Source organism: Phycodurus eques, chromosome 6 (assembly GCF_024500275.1).
Source record: "Phycodurus eques isolate BA_2022a chromosome 6, UOR_Pequ_1.1, whole genome shotgun sequence".
Taxonomy (NCBI): domain Eukaryota; kingdom Metazoa; phylum Chordata; class Actinopteri; order Syngnathiformes; family Syngnathidae; genus Phycodurus; species Phycodurus eques.
In genome coordinates, this window is record NC_084530.1 from 25,784,189 (window position 1) to 25,801,769 (window position 17,581).

The window sequence follows — 17,581 nt, forward strand, 5'->3', positions numbered from 1 at the left end:
TCCTTTTTTAATCTGTTTGTGTAATAAAAATAAAAAACATTTTGAGATATATTTTCCATAAATGTTATCTCTATTTTTTACTTCATGTACAAGTACAGTATTCTGTTTTCAGGCAGGTACACCCTGGACTGGTCGATTTTTTTGTTTGTTTGTTTTAAATCAATACACCACCCAGGGCATCAACAATAAAATAACAAAAACAAATCAAAAATATTATTTTAATACAAATCAAAGCATAGTATATATACAGGCCAGTTTCACCATATAATGATAAAAACATCTTTTAAGTTCCATCTTAGTATTAATATTCCCATTACTGCGAAACAAGTAAACATACAATAAATACGTTTAATTGTGTCTTAGCAGGCGGTCAACACAAACAAACAAAAATGCACCAGAGCACGCATTTTAAATGAATTCAGATCCAATATGGATCACAACAGCTAGTCCATATCTCATCAGACTAAGCAGAGGTTTTTAACAAAGTGGGGTGGGGGGGAGAAAATAAAAAAAAATAAAAAATGTCAAAGTCAGGGGGTAAAATTTTTTAAATTGAGCTCGTAAGCCATCTGAGTGCAAGAACCGGCAATACCAATGTTGTTCATCGCTCATATTAGTTTACAACAAGCATGTCAGCAGCAAGAGACGCAGTGGAGTTACTAGTGTGCGTGTGTGTGTATGTGTGCGCATTAAGTAGACCGATTAAGACTGGAAGCGGATTAAAAATGTACAACTGAAGCACCGAAGCCGTCAAAACGCGTATGTCATTAACCCCTCATGCTGGGAATATTTCAAGAAATACTTAAGATGAAAGATGCCTGACCAACATACTGTACACGCACACGCATATCAAGTGGTTCAGTGAGTCAGTGATCGAGTGGAGTGATACCGAAAGCATCGTAGGAGTGCAGCAAAGGTGTTTTCCCCGCCGGGCGTCACGCCTCCTTCTTGCTGCCCCAGGTGAACAGTTTGGATATGGAAGACTTTTTCTTTGACTTGTCTTTTTTTACACCTGGGACAGGACATTTTAACACATTTAACAACACATTTAAAAGCAACATAGTACCTCTGATTAGGACAATTTCTAAATACAGTGAACCGCGTTCATCCCGGGGGATACTGTACGTTCCAGACTCATCCACGATAGAGAAAGTATTAAAAAAAAACACATCCATTAATCTATTTTCCATACTGCCCATCCTCATTAGAGTCACAGGTGTGCTGGAACCCATCCCAGCCGAATTCAGATGAGAAGAATAGTTTTAGCCCTCTCTCGCGCTTTACACACTTAAACTTACTAGACGCATTTGAACACACATAAATCAAATGCATAAATATATAGAAAATACTGTATGTGCTTTAGTATCTGTGAAGAAATATCCACCAATAAGCTTGCCCGTAACGAAATTCTGAGGGGTTCTTGAAGTCGATGAGTCAAGATGATTTCAAAGAGCGTCATTTGTTCAAAAAGCTCGTCTTAAATAACGCAAATGGAACTTTAGTCACGAGAAGAGCAATAGCTCATGTACTTTAGTCATCAAATGGGTTTTTTCCATTAATTTATTTGTTTTGAGGTGTTCATTCCTTTTTTTTTTTTTTTTAGAAAATTCCACAAAGATGACAGCCACTTGTTACATTGCTCTTGTAATATAAAAGTTGTGCAAATTATCTTCGTGAGATAAACAAACAACAAACAAACCATTTATGAAACTATTAATTTCCATGTCCATCATTAACTAATATAATACAGCTTGCAATCCTTATTGCATTTTGACAGTGTTACTTATTAAAAGATCCTTATTTCAATTTAGTAGTGTTCTGCTTCTTTGGCATGAACTATATTTTTGATGTTATAAGATTTGGGGTTCATGTACAGTATATATATCCTGTGTAGATCTATGTTCTTATTTTATATATTGACCAATATAGCGGTTATTAGCCGATATGTAGGATTTTTTTTTTTTTTTTTTTTTTTTTTTAAACTGCCAATATTGGCATCATCAGCAGCCCCAAAATCCCATATCGGTCGGGGTCTACTCTTAACATAAATCTGAATCTGTAATTTTAAATGTCGGCGGTACTCACTGAAATTCTCCATCAACTTGTTCAGCTCCTGGTCCTCCTCTTCCTCTCTGATAGAACAAGACAGGAAGCAAAGAGACTTTGAATAACTACGAAGGAAATGACACAGCATACATTAAATGCGATACCAAATGAGTAGGAGTCTTCCCTGGATCCCTTATAGGAAAATAATGCGGCAAAAGTATAAATGAGTGATGTATTTCCTTAGATCAGTGAATGTTACAGCGCCTTCAACTTATTATTATTATTTTTTTTTAATGCAGTAAAGTACATTTATTAGGCACAGTTCAGCTGTATTTAACTTTTAAGTAAAATACAATTTCATTCCGTCATTTAGAAATGTTGGTTTTAAACATTTAGGTAAAATGTTTTTTACTTTTATGTGTAACACATTTTAACTGAATAATTATTTAAGTATAGTCCTTTATTTTCATATATTTGCGTGTTCAGTGATCAAGGTTACAGTGCCTTCCAATAATATTAAAGATACTTTTTAGGATTAAAACATCTGCCTCATTTTTGATGATCTGGTTCTACGATGCTACTTTATTTTAATGGCGGGTGGGCATTACGGTGGTACTTCGTGTAAAAAGGGAACCGCTGCCTCGGACCACAAAGTATGAAGGAAATTGAAACGGGTGGAGCGGCAGCATAGGTCAGAATTCATTCAAAATAAAAACGGTTCTTTAAATATACAGTAAGAATCACTATTTAGGGAAAAAATGTGAGTAACTGATGACCCCCCCCCCCCCAAAAAAAATAAAAAAATAAATGAAATGTCCAAATCCACAAAGGTTTAAAGAAAAAAAACGGTTAAAACTGTGACCACAGTTTTGATTTGAGCCATGTCAGCCATTTTGTGTCAGGCCTAATGAAAAAGAGGCACGATGGATGTACAGGTTGTTGTAGGCGTGTGTTTATCTCCAAGCGCACCTGAGCCGGTCTTCGTCCAGAACTTCTACGATGGCATTGCGGTTGTTGACGATCTCCATCAGTTTGCTCATCAGCTCTTCTTCTCTTCTGCGTTCAAACGACGTTTTCAGATGTTCTGTGAACCACATGACACATTTTCGGTCTTCAGTCGCAGCTGTTGTGTTTTGGGATGAAAAGGGAAAAGAGTTTTGCCCCTCACCTGGTTTGTCTATCAGCTTTCGGAGCTCCTGCTCGACACTGGGCTGCTGCTCCTCCAGGTCCTGGGTTTTACCACTATACATATACAAAAAAAGTATTTAACACATTTATGAGTAATTCCCAACCACTTTGCCAGCAACGTATAGAAACAGGCAAACCAGTTAAATGCTCTTCCACTAGATGGCACAAGGTACAATTAAGGTTTATCCACCTATTGCTATTTAAGCGTATCCAACATAATAATAGCTTTGTGTTCAATTAAACAGGCGCAAATTTTACAATGAGTAAATCAATTTGTGAATAAATTGTGATGAGATCACTTCTAATAAGCACATTTGAGCAGCTCACTTGGCTTTTCTGAAAATCAAAAATGTATCAAGCATAACATTCAACCACTAAATAGTTGTAGTTATTTTTAGTAAATAACCGACTTCTTTATGTATAAGGAATTCCTATTCTAGCATTGGTGGGGATTACATTTGCAAAGTCACAGATGATAATGCTATTTTATCATTAGCAGGAGGAGCTAAATTTTGGCCGGATTGTTATTGGAAGGTACAGAGTCTTTATGGCATGTGCATGTCCATGTGCCCTTCCAGTGCCCTTTTTCATCATCGCTAACCCATTTATGTTTCAAGGTAGTGTAGTCAACGAGTTTGAAATTATATCTAAGTGTTTTGGAATCATATATACTTTATATTTAGAGCTTAAACGATCAATATAGGCCAATGTTAAAAAAATAAAAAAAAAATTAGGAGTAATAAAGTTGTTTTCAGTAGTTGCAAATTGGTCCCATTTGCCCGCAAATGGCAAGGGTTTACACTACTGTGCGTGTATGTGTGTGCGTACGCGTGTCCATTGCCACGTGCCACGCTGGGTGACGGCGGCGGCGGGACACCGAGAAACTTCTGGCCAAAAGGCTGTCAGACTAATCAATCGACACGGAGGCATCTCGCGTGTGCTCACATGTAGACGAGCTCGGACTCCCGCCGCATGGCCAGCTGCTTGTTCCTGATCAAGCTGAACCACTCCACCATCAGCTCGTCCATGAGGGAGTCATCCTCGCCCTCTGACACACAAACGGACGTGCGGTCGGTCAGTCAGTCAGTAGCACATATACAGTGAATATTAAAAGTCTACACACCCCTGCGCAAATGCCAGGTTTTTGTGATATAAAATAATGACCTTAGACTGGCTAACCAACAGCGTTGCTGTCACGACCTTTTAAGCAAGATTCGAACACAAACGGTGCAGCCACACATGTAGACAAACAGGCAATATATTCTTTATCTTCTGCATAAAACAACAACTATTACTGCAGCTTACGGAGTCACTTGTGAAACTTTTCTTCGAGTACGACTGTACCAGAATGAGCACAAAGTGGAGGCTGGAACAGATTAATGGCATTTTCTTTCATTTCAGTAAGTCGAGGCACCATTGTATCCCCCCAATTGCGTTGTGCTGGTATTTTAAATGATATTTTAAATGATTTATCCTGGTCTCATTTTTTATATCACAAAAACCTGGCTTTTGAACAGGTGTGTGTCGACTTTTTATATGACAAAGGGATGTTATCATGGGCAGCACGGTGGGCGACTGGTTAGAGCGTCAGCCTCACAGTTCTGAGAACACGGGTTCAATCCCCGGCCCCGACTGTGTGGAGTTTGCATGTTCTCCCCGTGCCTGCGTGGGTATATATATAAATTGGAGACTCTAAATTGCCCGTAGGTGTGAATGTGAGTGCGAATGGTTGTCTGTTTGTATGTGCCCTGCGATTGGCTGGCAACCAGTTCAGGGTGTACCCCGCCTCCTGCCCGATGACAGCTGGGATAGGCTCCAGCACGCCCGCGACCCTAGTGAGGATAAGCGGCTCAGAAAATGGATGGATGGATGGAGGTTATCATGTATATATTACCATCTTCGCTGTGGCGCAGCTTGGTCTCCAGCGCAACCCCTCTCTTCTCCAACCGGTTCAGATTATCGTCAATCTCATTCAGCTCCTTCAGGATCATCTCTTGAGGAATGAAGTCTGGCTTTGTCTGCACATTGAGCGTTAGATGGAGAACGTGATGCAAAACAGCCAAAGCGACCTCCTAACAAATGGCAAATGTCATCATGATAGGGCTGGGTAGCTAATCGATGTTATTGATTATTTTGAGTTTCTTTGTCACGTCAAAATCATTTTTATAGCAGCTTCGGTAGCTTGTAAGTAAGTTTGATCAGAGGAGAACTAGTTTATAAAAGTAGAGTAAGTGTTGCCATTGTGGGCGCTGCAGTACATAAAAAACAGGTTTTTTTTAAGGCCATACCCGCACAATGTTATAATGCATTGTATTCAGAAGAAACAACATGCTCACAATATGGGCAAAGCTTTGAGAAAGACTCCTTAATCAATCAGCAGTTTGACTAGCCCTCTTAGCATCTGCTGAGTAACAATTCCTCAACTTGATATTTTGTATTACATTATGCTTCACTCTTTGTCGGAACACTTTGAGGAAGATTTCGTTCTTCTGTTCCAGCATGCACGGCGGGATGAATTTTGTGTGGGAAAATGTGGGCATCCTAAACAAGGCTTATAGCTGGAACAACTCCGTATTTTCACTTCCTGTTTGTGCAAGGCTGTGTGTCCCAATACCTCTGTCTTACTGATTCTGAAAAGCTTCATATAAAGTAATACAAATTGACACATTTAGCAGCCTATTTGTGATTACTGTAACGCCATCATTAACTCAGAAGTATCCAATTGTATTACATTTCCATTTAAGATACCTTCAAGATTTTTGATCCTGATGTTGTTGTGTTTGTGGGGTTACTTTGGCCATTACGGACACCTGAGAAAGAGAACAAAGAAAATACATATAGGGACTTTATTATACAGTAACAGGACAGGAAGACCTCGAGCTTCATTATAGCATTAGTAAGAATATCTGACCTTGAACTGAAGGAGGGTTCACAGGCCTTAGCGACACCTCTGGTAACTGTGAGCCTCCGATGTTGTTAGTCTGTACTTTAGTGGAGGACTGTGATGAGTCAGCAGATCTGTTGCAAAAGACAACATAAATGGTTTATAATACATGTGATCATTACAACAGTGGTGCCTTGAGATACGCTATAATATTGTACTTTATATGCGGGGGGGGGGGGGGGACACATACAGTAATGACATAATTATATAGAATTAAAACGAACGTTTTTGTCACATTGCTCTTTCTGGTGTCCCTACCTTGACCACATGGGGGCAGTATAACAGACAGATCTAATGTTCATTGAGGCATTATTATATCCCACTGCATGTATGCAATCTTGCCTGGATGCAGCAGCCAGCCATATTGCAGCAGGGGGTGTCCCGCCTCTTTTCATAATAAAGCCTCAACTCTCTCAACTCATCAGTACGGCAAATGATAAAGTATATATAAAAGTAAGTACTGTTATACTGTCAGTGTACATGTTGCGGCACCGTTGCTTAAAGGGTTAAAGTACTGTAACACAGATGCTAACTAGCATTAAGCTAGTGGAGCGAAATGCTACGATGGGGTTGCAATTTTCTGTTTTCCATTTAGTTTGAGAGTAAACTTCAACTGGGAGGGGCATTAAACAGCTTGAAGCCTCTTCTTTGAGGAATCCTTCACTATTTACCAAAGTGCTGCTATTAAGTGATTTGAGTTGAGTTCACTGCCTCCATCCAGGCCTTGTATCTCCAGTGTTGGGCGCACAAGTGAAAGCAAAAAAAAGAAAAATTTTAAAAATAAAAAATCGGCCAAATGACAACACGTACCTTGAAAAACTCACCACTGCATTTATTAGAAAGTGTTATCTATTTGCCAATAATTCAATGAAAGGAATTAGGTAAAAATCTCCATAGATGAACAAAAACCATCAAAAGCCACTAACAAACTAACAAAAAGAACTTACTTTGATTCTTTGGAGACAGGTTTGAGCATGGACCTCCAGTCTGTGGGCGTCTCCTTCTCTGTTGACGCCAAGAACAAACATCGGTGTTACCGTGACAGAACAGGACTGTAGTTCAATTACACATCCAACAGTAACACACCTTTACAGGCTGTTGAGTGCATGCCTAATCAACAGGTGGCACTGTAACCCAGAAGTGTTAAATAGGGGGAAGAGATCAGTCCAACTAATTGTTATGTAATGTTCAAAATGTGTTATTTCATGTATTACTGTTTACTTCTGTGATGTTATATACAATATTTATATGCACTTTTGGCACATTCACATTTCTTGTGCTGCGAGTGTAAACAGCCATATTGGATATGTGTTTCTTGAATGTACAGTGCATAAAAACAGACAAATACATTAGGCAGGCGTAAAATCGGAATTTAATCTTAGTTCAGTGGCATGGAACGTGGATTAATATATTACGTGAAAATAATTATAAGCTAAATTGTTTTCATGTTAATGTGATTGTGGTCAAGGTATAACCTGAAGTGTTGGGTGGCGCAGGTTTCAAGCCCCCAGGGCCTCTTTCTGGAGTTCTGGTTCTAAGCGGACTCTTGTCCGAATGTGGAGGCTGCAAGTCGGAGAGGATGAAGGGGTTGACTTTGAGCCTTACCCTCCCCCTACCACCCTCCGTCTCCTTCTTCACAGTCTGGACCTGAGATGTGCTAAAGTAGAGGTGATAAAGGAGTATTAGATCTTCTCCAGTAGAAATCCACAGTGTGCATGCTCATATATTAGTTAGGGTCCTTACGCGTCACTTTTCTTGGGCGGGTCTGACTTTGGCGTTGGCTTACTGTTGTTGTTGTCCTCCTTTGAGGTGTCCGCCGCTTTCGCCTTATTGCCCTCACTGACTTTGTTTTTCTTTGCATCTGCTTTGGCTTTGTCAAAACGCTCCTTTGACTGACCTTTACCAATGTTAGCAACATTTTCACTTCCAACATTGCTACCCTGACTTTCGGCATCTTTCTTTGCACCTGCTTTGCCTTTATCAAAACGCTCCTTCGAACGACTTTTACCCACATTTCCAACAATACTACCCTGACTGTCTCCATCTTTCTTTGCACCTGCTTTGACTTTGTCAAAAAGTTCCTTCAACTGAATTTTATCCACGTTAGCCATATTTCCATTTCCAACATGACTTCCCTGACTGTCTCCATGTTTCTTTCCACCTGCTTTGCCTTCATCAAAATGCTCCTTCCACTGGCTTTTACCCAGGTTAGCAACATTTCCATTTCCAACACTACTACCCTTAGTGTCGCCATCTTTCTTTGCACCTGCTTTGCCTTCGTCAAAACGCCCCTTTGACAGACTTTTACCGACGTTACTAACATTTCCATTTTCAACGTTACTACCCTGACTGTGTCCATGATTCTTCGTACCTGCTTTGACTTTGTCAAAAAGTTCGTTCATCTGAATTTTATCCACGTTAGCAATATTTCCATTTCCAACATTACTACCCTGACTGTCTTCATGTTTCTTTCCACCTCCTTTGGCTTCATCAAAACGCTCCTTCCACTGGCTTTTACCCAGGTTAGCAACATTTCCATTTCCAACACTACTACCCTTAGTGTCGCCATCTTTCTTTGCACCTGCTTTGCCTTCGTCAAAACGCTCCTTTGACAGACTTTTATCGACGTTACTAACATTTCCATTTCCAACGTTACTACCCTGACTGTGTCCATGATTCTTTGTACCTGCTTTGACTTTGTCAAAAAGTTCGTTCATCTGAATTTTATCCACGTTAGCAATATTTCCATTTCCAACATTACTACCCTGACTGTCTTCATGTTTCTTTCCACCTGCTTTGTCTTTGTCAATGTGCAATTTAGGCTGATTTTCACCCACATTCTGAATATTTCCAGGCACAGATTGACCTCCTTGGGCTTCCTTGATAGGATCAGGAGACTTAAACCCTTTTAGGGAGGCATCTGTAGTCTTGATTGCAGGTTTGTTATCGTCGCTTTCTGCCTGAAAGAACTTAAGCTTGGACTGGATGGTTTTGGCCGCCGTGGTGGAGGTCCGAGGCGCAGCAACAGGCTTGGTGGTGACGCCGGCGGGTATAGTGATGGAGTCATTGGACACGGGTCCTTTGGAGACGGGAGCAGTTAGAATCTCCGTAGCAGGTGTGGTGACGTTTGAAGCTGGCCGACGCGGAGATGAAGATCTGCTGGAAATGCTGGAAGTGGGGCTTGGTTTCTGGACCGGCCCTGTGGGGCCCAGTCTGGGCGGCGCCGTGCGTGTCACTGTGTTGCTTATGGAGAGGCCTGCTGTAGGAGGGACGCTGGATGGAGCATCTCTGAAGAGTGAACTTGTGTTTTGAGGAGCCAGTAACCTAGGAGACGAGGTGTTTATAAGACACACGCAGGATGCAATATTAGGTAATCCTGCACATGTTGGACAACATTAAGAAAAATAACTTCCCATCTGTCAGACATTTCTATATTACAATTGAATTCATATTCTAATTTCTTGATGGTGAATTTTGAGTTTTCTTCTGTTGCAAGCTATAAAGATCAAAATTATAAGAAATCAAATCTAATAAACAATTGGACATTCTCTGTCTTTTACTGTCCGTTTCCTCCTGGCTCTGCAGTAACATTAGTCTGTGTAAAAAAGTTATCCCTGCAAAGCTTTGAGACAGAGATTTTGCTTCAACCTGTTTTAGTTACTGAATTATTTGAGTAATCATTTCAGCCCAATATTGAGATGCACCTATAATCTTGTCATATCAGACACTACAAATAAGTCTTACTTTGCACAGTTCCTGTGGTAGAGCTTCCCGTCCACTAGCTGTCGCTGCACCAGGTGAACGTGCTTATTGCAGGACATACACTTGTTATTCAGAGTTCCCGTCTGCTGGGATTTCTCAGCTGAAACATCCTGAAAAAGTAGGAGTGCTTGTACGTGCTGTGCATAATTTTCTAGAGAGACAGAATTTGTTATTGTTTGTACCTGTGTAGAGGTTCTGGGTTGTCTCGGGCAGGGAAGAGGCGGTGTAACGTTAGATGAAGTGGGAGGATTGTTCTCCTTAGACGGCTTGAACGAAGGGAACACTTTCGAGACCACCGGCGCATTCTTCTTTCCGGACGGCCCGTCAGAGGGTGGGTCGGCAGGACGCTTTACTGCCGCCGCGCCACCAACTGGAAAAACATAGAGATGATGATGATGATGATGATGATGGGAAGAGAAGACAGAGAGGAAGGTGGTCATACTCACTTGGGGAGCGTCCGTGGAAGTAGTTGTAGTACTGCGAGACATATGTGAGGATACTCAGGCGGTCTGGGACTTTGAGCGCCACCATGTCCTCAGCATCCAAGAGTGCGGGAATTCCGAGCTGCTCCTCGGCGACCTTAAAGGCCTGCGAAGATCAGCAGTTTCCACCATCACAACATTCGCACACTCTTTCATGGTTAAGTAAAAGGTGTAATGGCTATCTGGAATTAGAATTACAGGACATAATTTTCATAAAATAAAAAGGATGTCTACTGAAGTGGAAGAAGGTGGATTTACTGTAAGGTTTGGTTCTGGTTGACATAAAATTGTACTTACAAACTATTCTAGTCAGTTTTATTGTGCTGAATGATTCGTGAGAAAAATATTTGTATATAACATGATTTGTTATACAGACACTCAACACAACTAGTTGCTTGCGCCTCTATTTTTGGCCAGCAAGTTTGTAAGCTTCCGGTCACTTCCTAATTTGCTATCGTTCCTTTTCACATCACAATCATGTTTGTGTCTGTAGCACAATTAGCTATAGTAAATCTTGAAAACATGTTCAAGATCTATATTAGCTTTACATTTACAATTATCGGCCCGACTGTTTTCCATCAGATTGGGGGAGGGGAAAAAAATATTAAATAAAAATCACTCTTGACACACACCACAGCATAATTGGTCAAGATAATCTTTTACAGTCACAAAAGAGGGAAAGTACAAAGAGTGAAGAATCGGAGGCAAGCAGAGTTGAAATACTGGATTTCTAATTTCCAGTCAGTTTAATCCACATGCTAGAATGTTGTTGCATATTTCAATTACTTTATCACATATTAATCATGTTTTTATGATTAAAATAGTTTTTTTCCAGCGTGTGCGTAGAACTGGGGGGGGGGGGGGGGTGTACCAACTGTTGCATTGTAAAAGGTGTTGTGAAAAGCTGCTCTATAACTTAACTCTGACAAAATTTACAAATTAACAGAGTCAAGCAGAGACAGGCAAAAAAGCACCAGCGCCTGGCATGAATCATTACTCAAGAACATTAACAGCACGCTGTAAAAACTGATAGGTTTGCGGTGACAGATGGCACATAAGCCACACTTACGCAATGAACGGGAGAGAAATGTGTCAATCCCACAGTCCAACAAGTTCCAAGAAGAAACAGCAAGAATGCACCTGAGCAGCCAAAGCGTCTACACTACTTCTCAAGACATGTTTAAACACTTGAACATCGATTGATGAAAGTAAGCGATCCCAACCTTCTACAGTCCTCCAGAAAAATTACTTTTAATGCACCCCTATAAAATGATATGTCATTTGAAAATAACAGAATAATAACATTTGAGTTCCTCAAGATTCTGTGCTTGAACCAATGTTATTGGCATTTAATGAGTCAGTGGTCCAGGTCATTGATGTTAAATGTCAACTTATGGGACATAATCGAACCTTACTGAAGACAAGACCTTTCAAGTGATTCTCCTCTGTTTATCAGTGATGTCACAATGGTGCCAATACACTGGCATGCGGTAGTAGTACTCTTGTTTTAAAATAACTTAATTTTGAATGTACGCTGACAAATGCGGCTTTGCATACTTGGTCAGATTCTTGCTTGTTCAGCCGAATACTTCCTGGTCTACCTCTATTCTATTTCATGCAAGCGCCTTTTTAGATTTGTCCTATTAAAGCCCCAGTAAAGTTAAAATACATTTCTTGTAAATTTGACACACCACAGAAAATAATGTTAACAACCCTGCCAAATTAGAAAGATTTTTTTTTTTTTTTTTTTAAATATATATATATACACATATATGTGTATATATATATATATATATATATATATATATATATATATATACACATATATGTGTATATATATATATATATATATGTGTGTATATATATATATATATATATATATATATATATATATATATATATATATATATATATATATATATATAAAATGAGGCCTCGAAGCTCAAATTGTGAAAAATCAAGTTATTCTCTGTGCTCTCAAATGCTGTGGGTATGTCTACTGAATGGGCTGAAACCACTGCCAGCTCAACTGTCAATCAAATACCACACATCTTTCTTGTCGACACATCCCTACATGGAATGTATACATGGCTGGAACACATCCCACTGGGTTGACGTCGGACACACCTGCTCCAACATTACTGGCTGCAGGACACGCGCCGCTGCAATATGATTGGCTGCTGTATTCCGATAGAACACGCCCTGCTGCTTCCAGAGTTGAAAAGAAGTTTGTGACATAAGGGTGGCAGCGTTAATATGAATCCCACTAACCCACTCTAATTCTGAACTTAACCCCAACCATAGCCCTAAACCTTTTTGTTTGCCCTTCCCACGATGAACCAATCATGTTGCAGCGGGGCGTGTCCTGCCTCGAACAAAAGCAGGATCCGTAATAACACCTTGCCTCTCCCCAGCCACTTCCGCCAGGTCTTCCATGGGGCTCACGAGTCAGTCCCAGGACAGCCGGGAGACATAGTCTCTCCAGTGTGTCCTGGGTTATTCCTAGAAGTCCGTGGCATACCCATGAATTAACTTTTACATAATCTACTGTACTTTGTGAGTTCCCTACATAAAGCACAAAATAGTGATTTCCTGTCAATACCATCCAGGGACAACAGGGTAGAAAACAATAATGGATAAATAATACAAATATTAAAGGTTACTTAGTGTTGAGTTGGCTTGGGCTGGCTCTCCTCCCTCTAAGTGGGAAAAGTGAGGGTGTTTGGCACTAGTATCTACATTAAAAAAAACTATATGAACCTCTTTCTTACCAGGTTGTTGTTCTCATACACATTTTCTTTCTTCAAGGAGTCAAAATTGCTGCAAGAGAGGGGGGGGGGAAAAAACATGAGGAAACATTTGTGCACATCCTGATTTTTTTTAATTCTAAAGACAAAATCCGCCTTACTGAGTCATGCACAACCATCTCATGACGATGACGGTGTATAAATACAGACAATAAATCCTCAGTCTTGGATTACCATAATATTTACAGTGAGATCACTGAAGCAAAGCAATATTGTACCAAAAAATGTATCGGCATTACCAGATAACTAACAACCCTTTATTGCTCAGTGACTGTTTTTTGTCTGTCTTTATGTCTCAAAAGTGTTCTCTGTCAATTGACTGTCTGTTGTCGTGCTAGAGCGGCTCCAATTACCGGAGACAAATTCCTTGTGTGTTTTTTGGACATACTTGGCAAATAAAGATGATTCTGATTTTGCGGATTGCCACACAAACAGGTTCGAAGGAGATGTTGGTACAAGCCCTTGGGATATCTGACAAAATATCAAATTGCAGGTATGACCACATCTTCCTGATTTACGCGCACACACAAACAGCTAAAATTCATTAAATGTAAAACACCCCAAAAAACATAACGTGACTTGATTATGCTTGAAAATAAAAACATTTGTTTCTAGTTTCCCATTCAACTAAGTCAAGTTTCAACAAGTTGGTTTCACTTTGTAAAACCCAAAAGCTCCAACTCATGTGGCGATCCCCATGGTTCTGTACTTAGCCTAATATCCTTTAAATGAAAATAATTATGAAGAAATCTAAAACAAATGTTTAAAAAAAATAAGGGCTTTACAAATACAACTATAATGCCACGCAGTAAAACGTGGAACTCGCCAAGACTCAACAATGTGACTTATGAGGAAATACCGTTCCACTCCAGGCCTAAAGATGGCAGTAATTTGCATTATAAAGTGGGTGTGAACTCTTTTTTCCCCCCACCACAGCTCAAAGTCATTACTCAACTTGGCCCCAATGTGAACAGATTGTTATGGCGAAAAGTGAACACGAACCTCTCACTTTTTACCTTTATCCGGATCTGTTCCAATTTATCAATTTGTTCATTCCTCTCGTTTTGTTTTGGGGCTATTGCTCATAAAGTTTTTGCACCGGGTAACAAATATTAGAGTCTTCTATGACCCTAAAATGCATGTTTTTATAAAGTGGGAAGAGTAGCCAGAGAAAACCCACACCAGCATGGGGACAACATGCAAACTCTACACTGATCAAGAGAGTCAAACCTTGATCTCCTGACTATGAAGCAGATGTGCCAACCACTCTAACACTGTGCTGCCAGGTATTCATTTTTATAATATGTTCAGTACTGTAGTTGTAGTTTTCAGTACTCATACTGAGAGCTGTTTCTAATATTTCTGAATTCTCATTGTGCTAAATAGGATAATACTTAAAGTAAATAAAAAATGTAAGATTATTACCTTCATCAGGGCAGTGTTATTTTACTGGATCTCAGTCATTAGTTTATATCTTTTATCTTGGTACTACGGCAACTCGTAGGTGCTTTTGTAAAGGGGCCTAAACTGTGGGTTGTCACACCAATTAAAAAAAATGCTCACTCCGTGGTAAGAAAAAAGTAGAAATAAAAAAAAAATTAAATTTTTTTTAAAAAGTAGAAATGCTCCATTACTTATTTTTTCCAGGTATCTGTACTTTATGTGGGTATTTGTTTTTCTTGTCTGATGACTTTCTACATTTGCTCTCTCCATTTGAAAACAGATATCTGTACTTTTTACTCCTTACTGTGTCAAAATGGGCTTGTTACTTCTGTCAAACTCCGTTAATGACAACGTGGTGTAAAAAAAAGTGTAAAGGGAAAAAAATTGACAGGGAAAATCAACTGCAGTTGAAATTTTGATTGATTGAGCTCTTGGGCACTTGTAAGGTGGAGTGGAAACCAGGGAGCATTAACAACGATGATTCAACAGATTCGGAGAAGCAAGATATTCCCCACCCGTGGTCTTATTGAAGAAAATTGTGTGATGTTGCATCTTATACTAGGTGTTTTAAAAATAAAATAAAATTACATTTTTTTAAAGAAAAAAAAACTAAGTATTTCTTTTCTGAGTTATCATTTTTTGGGTTAGTCATATCATGTTAGCAAAGCTTTGGGAACACGTTTTGATGGCATAAAAGGCCGAGCTAATGCTAGCTATTGGAAAAAAAATAAACACTTAACGTGATTTTTGTCTTCCACTCAGTATGAGCACTACGTCAGTTGTGTGCAGTTCCTCCCCCCCATTGTGTCATCCACGTTATCAAATCAGGTACTGTATTACTTTTGTACTAAAGTACATTTCGGTCTGTACTTTTTTTTTTTTTTTTTTTTACTTAATTGAATCGGTACTTCTACCCTTACCAGTTCCCCCGCCCCCCACCCCCCACACAAAGTATCTGTACTTCTACTTGCGTACAAACAGCGAGTACTTTTCCACCTTTCAAAACAATCAAAGAGGCAGCCCAACCAGTTCAGCTCCTTCCTCATTTTGAAGTAGCAAGCAATAACAAAGTTAAGTGACACAAAGTCGACTGAACACGTTTCATGTTTTTGTGTGGTACTCACATGAGATCCGGTCTATGTTTGTGGATGATGGCACAGAAAGCCAAGCCGTCCCGGAACGACGTAGTCATGTTACTGACCGTCACATCCCGGTAGCCGTCACACTGGACCCGGCACCACTGCTGGAGAGCCTTCACGGCCGACATCCCGTCGAGCACGGTGTCTCCACCGCGGTGGTGGTGCTAGTAGTAGTGGCGGCGGTTCCCCTCCCCCGCCTTCCCTTGCTACCACCGCGGAGCTTGCCTCCTCCCGCAACGGAAGGCGCTCGTGGAACTCTTTTTCACGGCCACGCTGGAACTCGCCGGGACGCGGGCAAGGGGGGGCGGTGTGGTGCCCTCGAAAGTCAACACCGAAATAACACCTGTGGAAGGTTGTTCGTGACGTGGCCACGTAGGCGGGGCTTACGGTGCGCATGCGCATACGTATAGCTTATCCATCAAAATATATATATATTTTTTTTCGATGACCTTACATACAATACAAATCTATTGTGTAAAAAAGCTAAACGGTGTCAAACTTTTTTTTCAGTCGCGGGTCACACTGTAGTTACAGTTTCAACAAGGGTGTTTTTACATGTAACGTGAATATAAAGTCTACACATCCCAAAAGCCAGGTTCAAATAAATCATTTTTAACTTTTTTTTCCCCCACCATTAATGTGACCTATAGCCTATACAATAAAATGTTTAAAAAATACAATATGGTTGCTCAAGTGTGTTGGTGTGGTTAAATACATGACATGTAATTCTCTTTGTGTTCCAGGAGTGACAATAACCAGCTTGTAGCCTCTTTTTTTTTTTTTCAAAGAATTGTTCACGATCTGCCAAACTGCTGCCTGTTTTTAAGTTCACTGCCACCGTTTAGCGCTCACAACACAAGTTTGTGTCTCGAAGAAGTGTTAAGTCTGGTCACTTGTAAGTCGTGGTACTGCCAGATTTGTGTACAAACAAAAAGTACATTTTCCATTCACTACCATTGATGGCTTTAGAAGTCAAATATCCATGTTAACTGGGAGGACTGGCAGTGAATGAGTTAAAATTAATGCTATGGGGAAATGTCATTAAAATAAGTAGTGAGCATAGTTTTGTATTTAAATATTTGATAGAATTTTGCAGCATAAAGTGCAGATTCATAATCAGAAGGCAAACATCAGCACTAAAAAAAAAGAATAATAAAAAAATGCAAATTATGTGGTGTTTATTAACCACATAGAAGTCATTATTTCATTGCACTTTAAATGCAGGGTAGTGACTGGCCTAACCACATTTTAAAGCAAGCCTGACTTATTTTAAAAGTCCGTAAAAAAAAAAACACTTTTTAACAGTCGACATTTCACGCGTTGAAACGCACTGGTGAGCCACAACATTAGGTACACCAACACCATCCGTTGGGTCCGAAGTGGTTGTAAAATATTCAGTTCAGGGAAAATGAGAAGCTGGTTACCAAGGCAAAGTTGGTGCTTGTGCATAATCAGCTCTCCCGTCCTGTCTGCTGGGTGTGTCAGAGTCACCTGACACTGACGCGCACTTTTGGGCCGTGATAAAGCAGGGAGGGGCCGACTAGTTAATAGTCATCTTAAATTATTGTTGTGTGTTGTGACTACTACTAAATCAACCGAATGTCTTGTGTAGATTTCACACAGACATTGTGAATATCCTCTAATGGTATATTTACATGAAAGGATAATAGTAACAATCAATATTAGTTTAAGTTTGCGGTTTACCTAAACATTAAACAAAGAGGATAACACATTGTGTATTTAAACAAAACACATACCTTTGCTTTAGGA

General features: G+C 39.9%; 1 protein-coding gene across 2 annotated transcripts; it reads right to left on the reverse strand.

The window, feature by feature from the left end:
* Positions 1-202: 202 nt before the first annotated feature.
* On the reverse strand, positions 203-16,161 carry LOC133404204 (MICAL-like protein 2). 2 transcript variants are annotated; one of them, XM_061679898.1, is made up of 17 exons: positions 15,797-15,887; positions 13,618-13,700; positions 13,194-13,242; positions 10,387-10,528; positions 10,123-10,310; positions 9,923-10,050; positions 7,922-9,502; positions 7,654-7,835; positions 7,126-7,183; positions 6,146-6,252; positions 5,983-6,044; positions 5,129-5,252; positions 4,180-4,282; positions 3,215-3,288; positions 3,016-3,130; positions 2,086-2,132; positions 203-1,012 (listed from the first exon to the last, which is right to left on the reverse strand). In XM_061679898.1, the coding sequence occupies exons 4-17, from the start codon at positions 10,469-10,471 to the stop codon at positions 936-938; spliced, it is 2,931 nt and encodes a 976-aa protein (XP_061535882.1). In that variant the 5' UTR covers positions 10,472-10,528; positions 13,194-13,242; positions 13,618-13,700; positions 15,797-15,887; the 3' UTR covers positions 203-935. The 2 variants fall into 2 exon arrangements, with proteins under 2 accessions (XP_061535882.1, XP_061535881.1); XM_061679897.1 differs by lacking the exon at positions 13,618-13,700 and having other exon boundaries at positions 15,797-16,161.
* Between the last annotated feature and the right edge of the window lie 1,420 nt (positions 16,162-17,581).

Excerpts from the sequence above, each read along its gene's own strand:
- LOC133404204 (XM_061679897.1), bottom strand. The coding sequence starts at position 15,939 with ATGTCGGCCGTGAAGGCTCTCCAGCAGTGGTGCCGGGTCCAGTGTGAC. Across the intron at positions 10,529-13,193 it reads TGTATGAGAACAACAACCTG|GCCTTTAAGGTCGCCGAGGA; the intron begins GTAAGAAAGAGG and ends TGATCTTCGCAG. Across the intron at positions 7,184-7,653 it reads TGCGCCACCCAACACTTCAG|AGAAGGAGACGCCCACAGAC; the intron begins GTTATACCTTGA and ends TGGCGTCAACAG.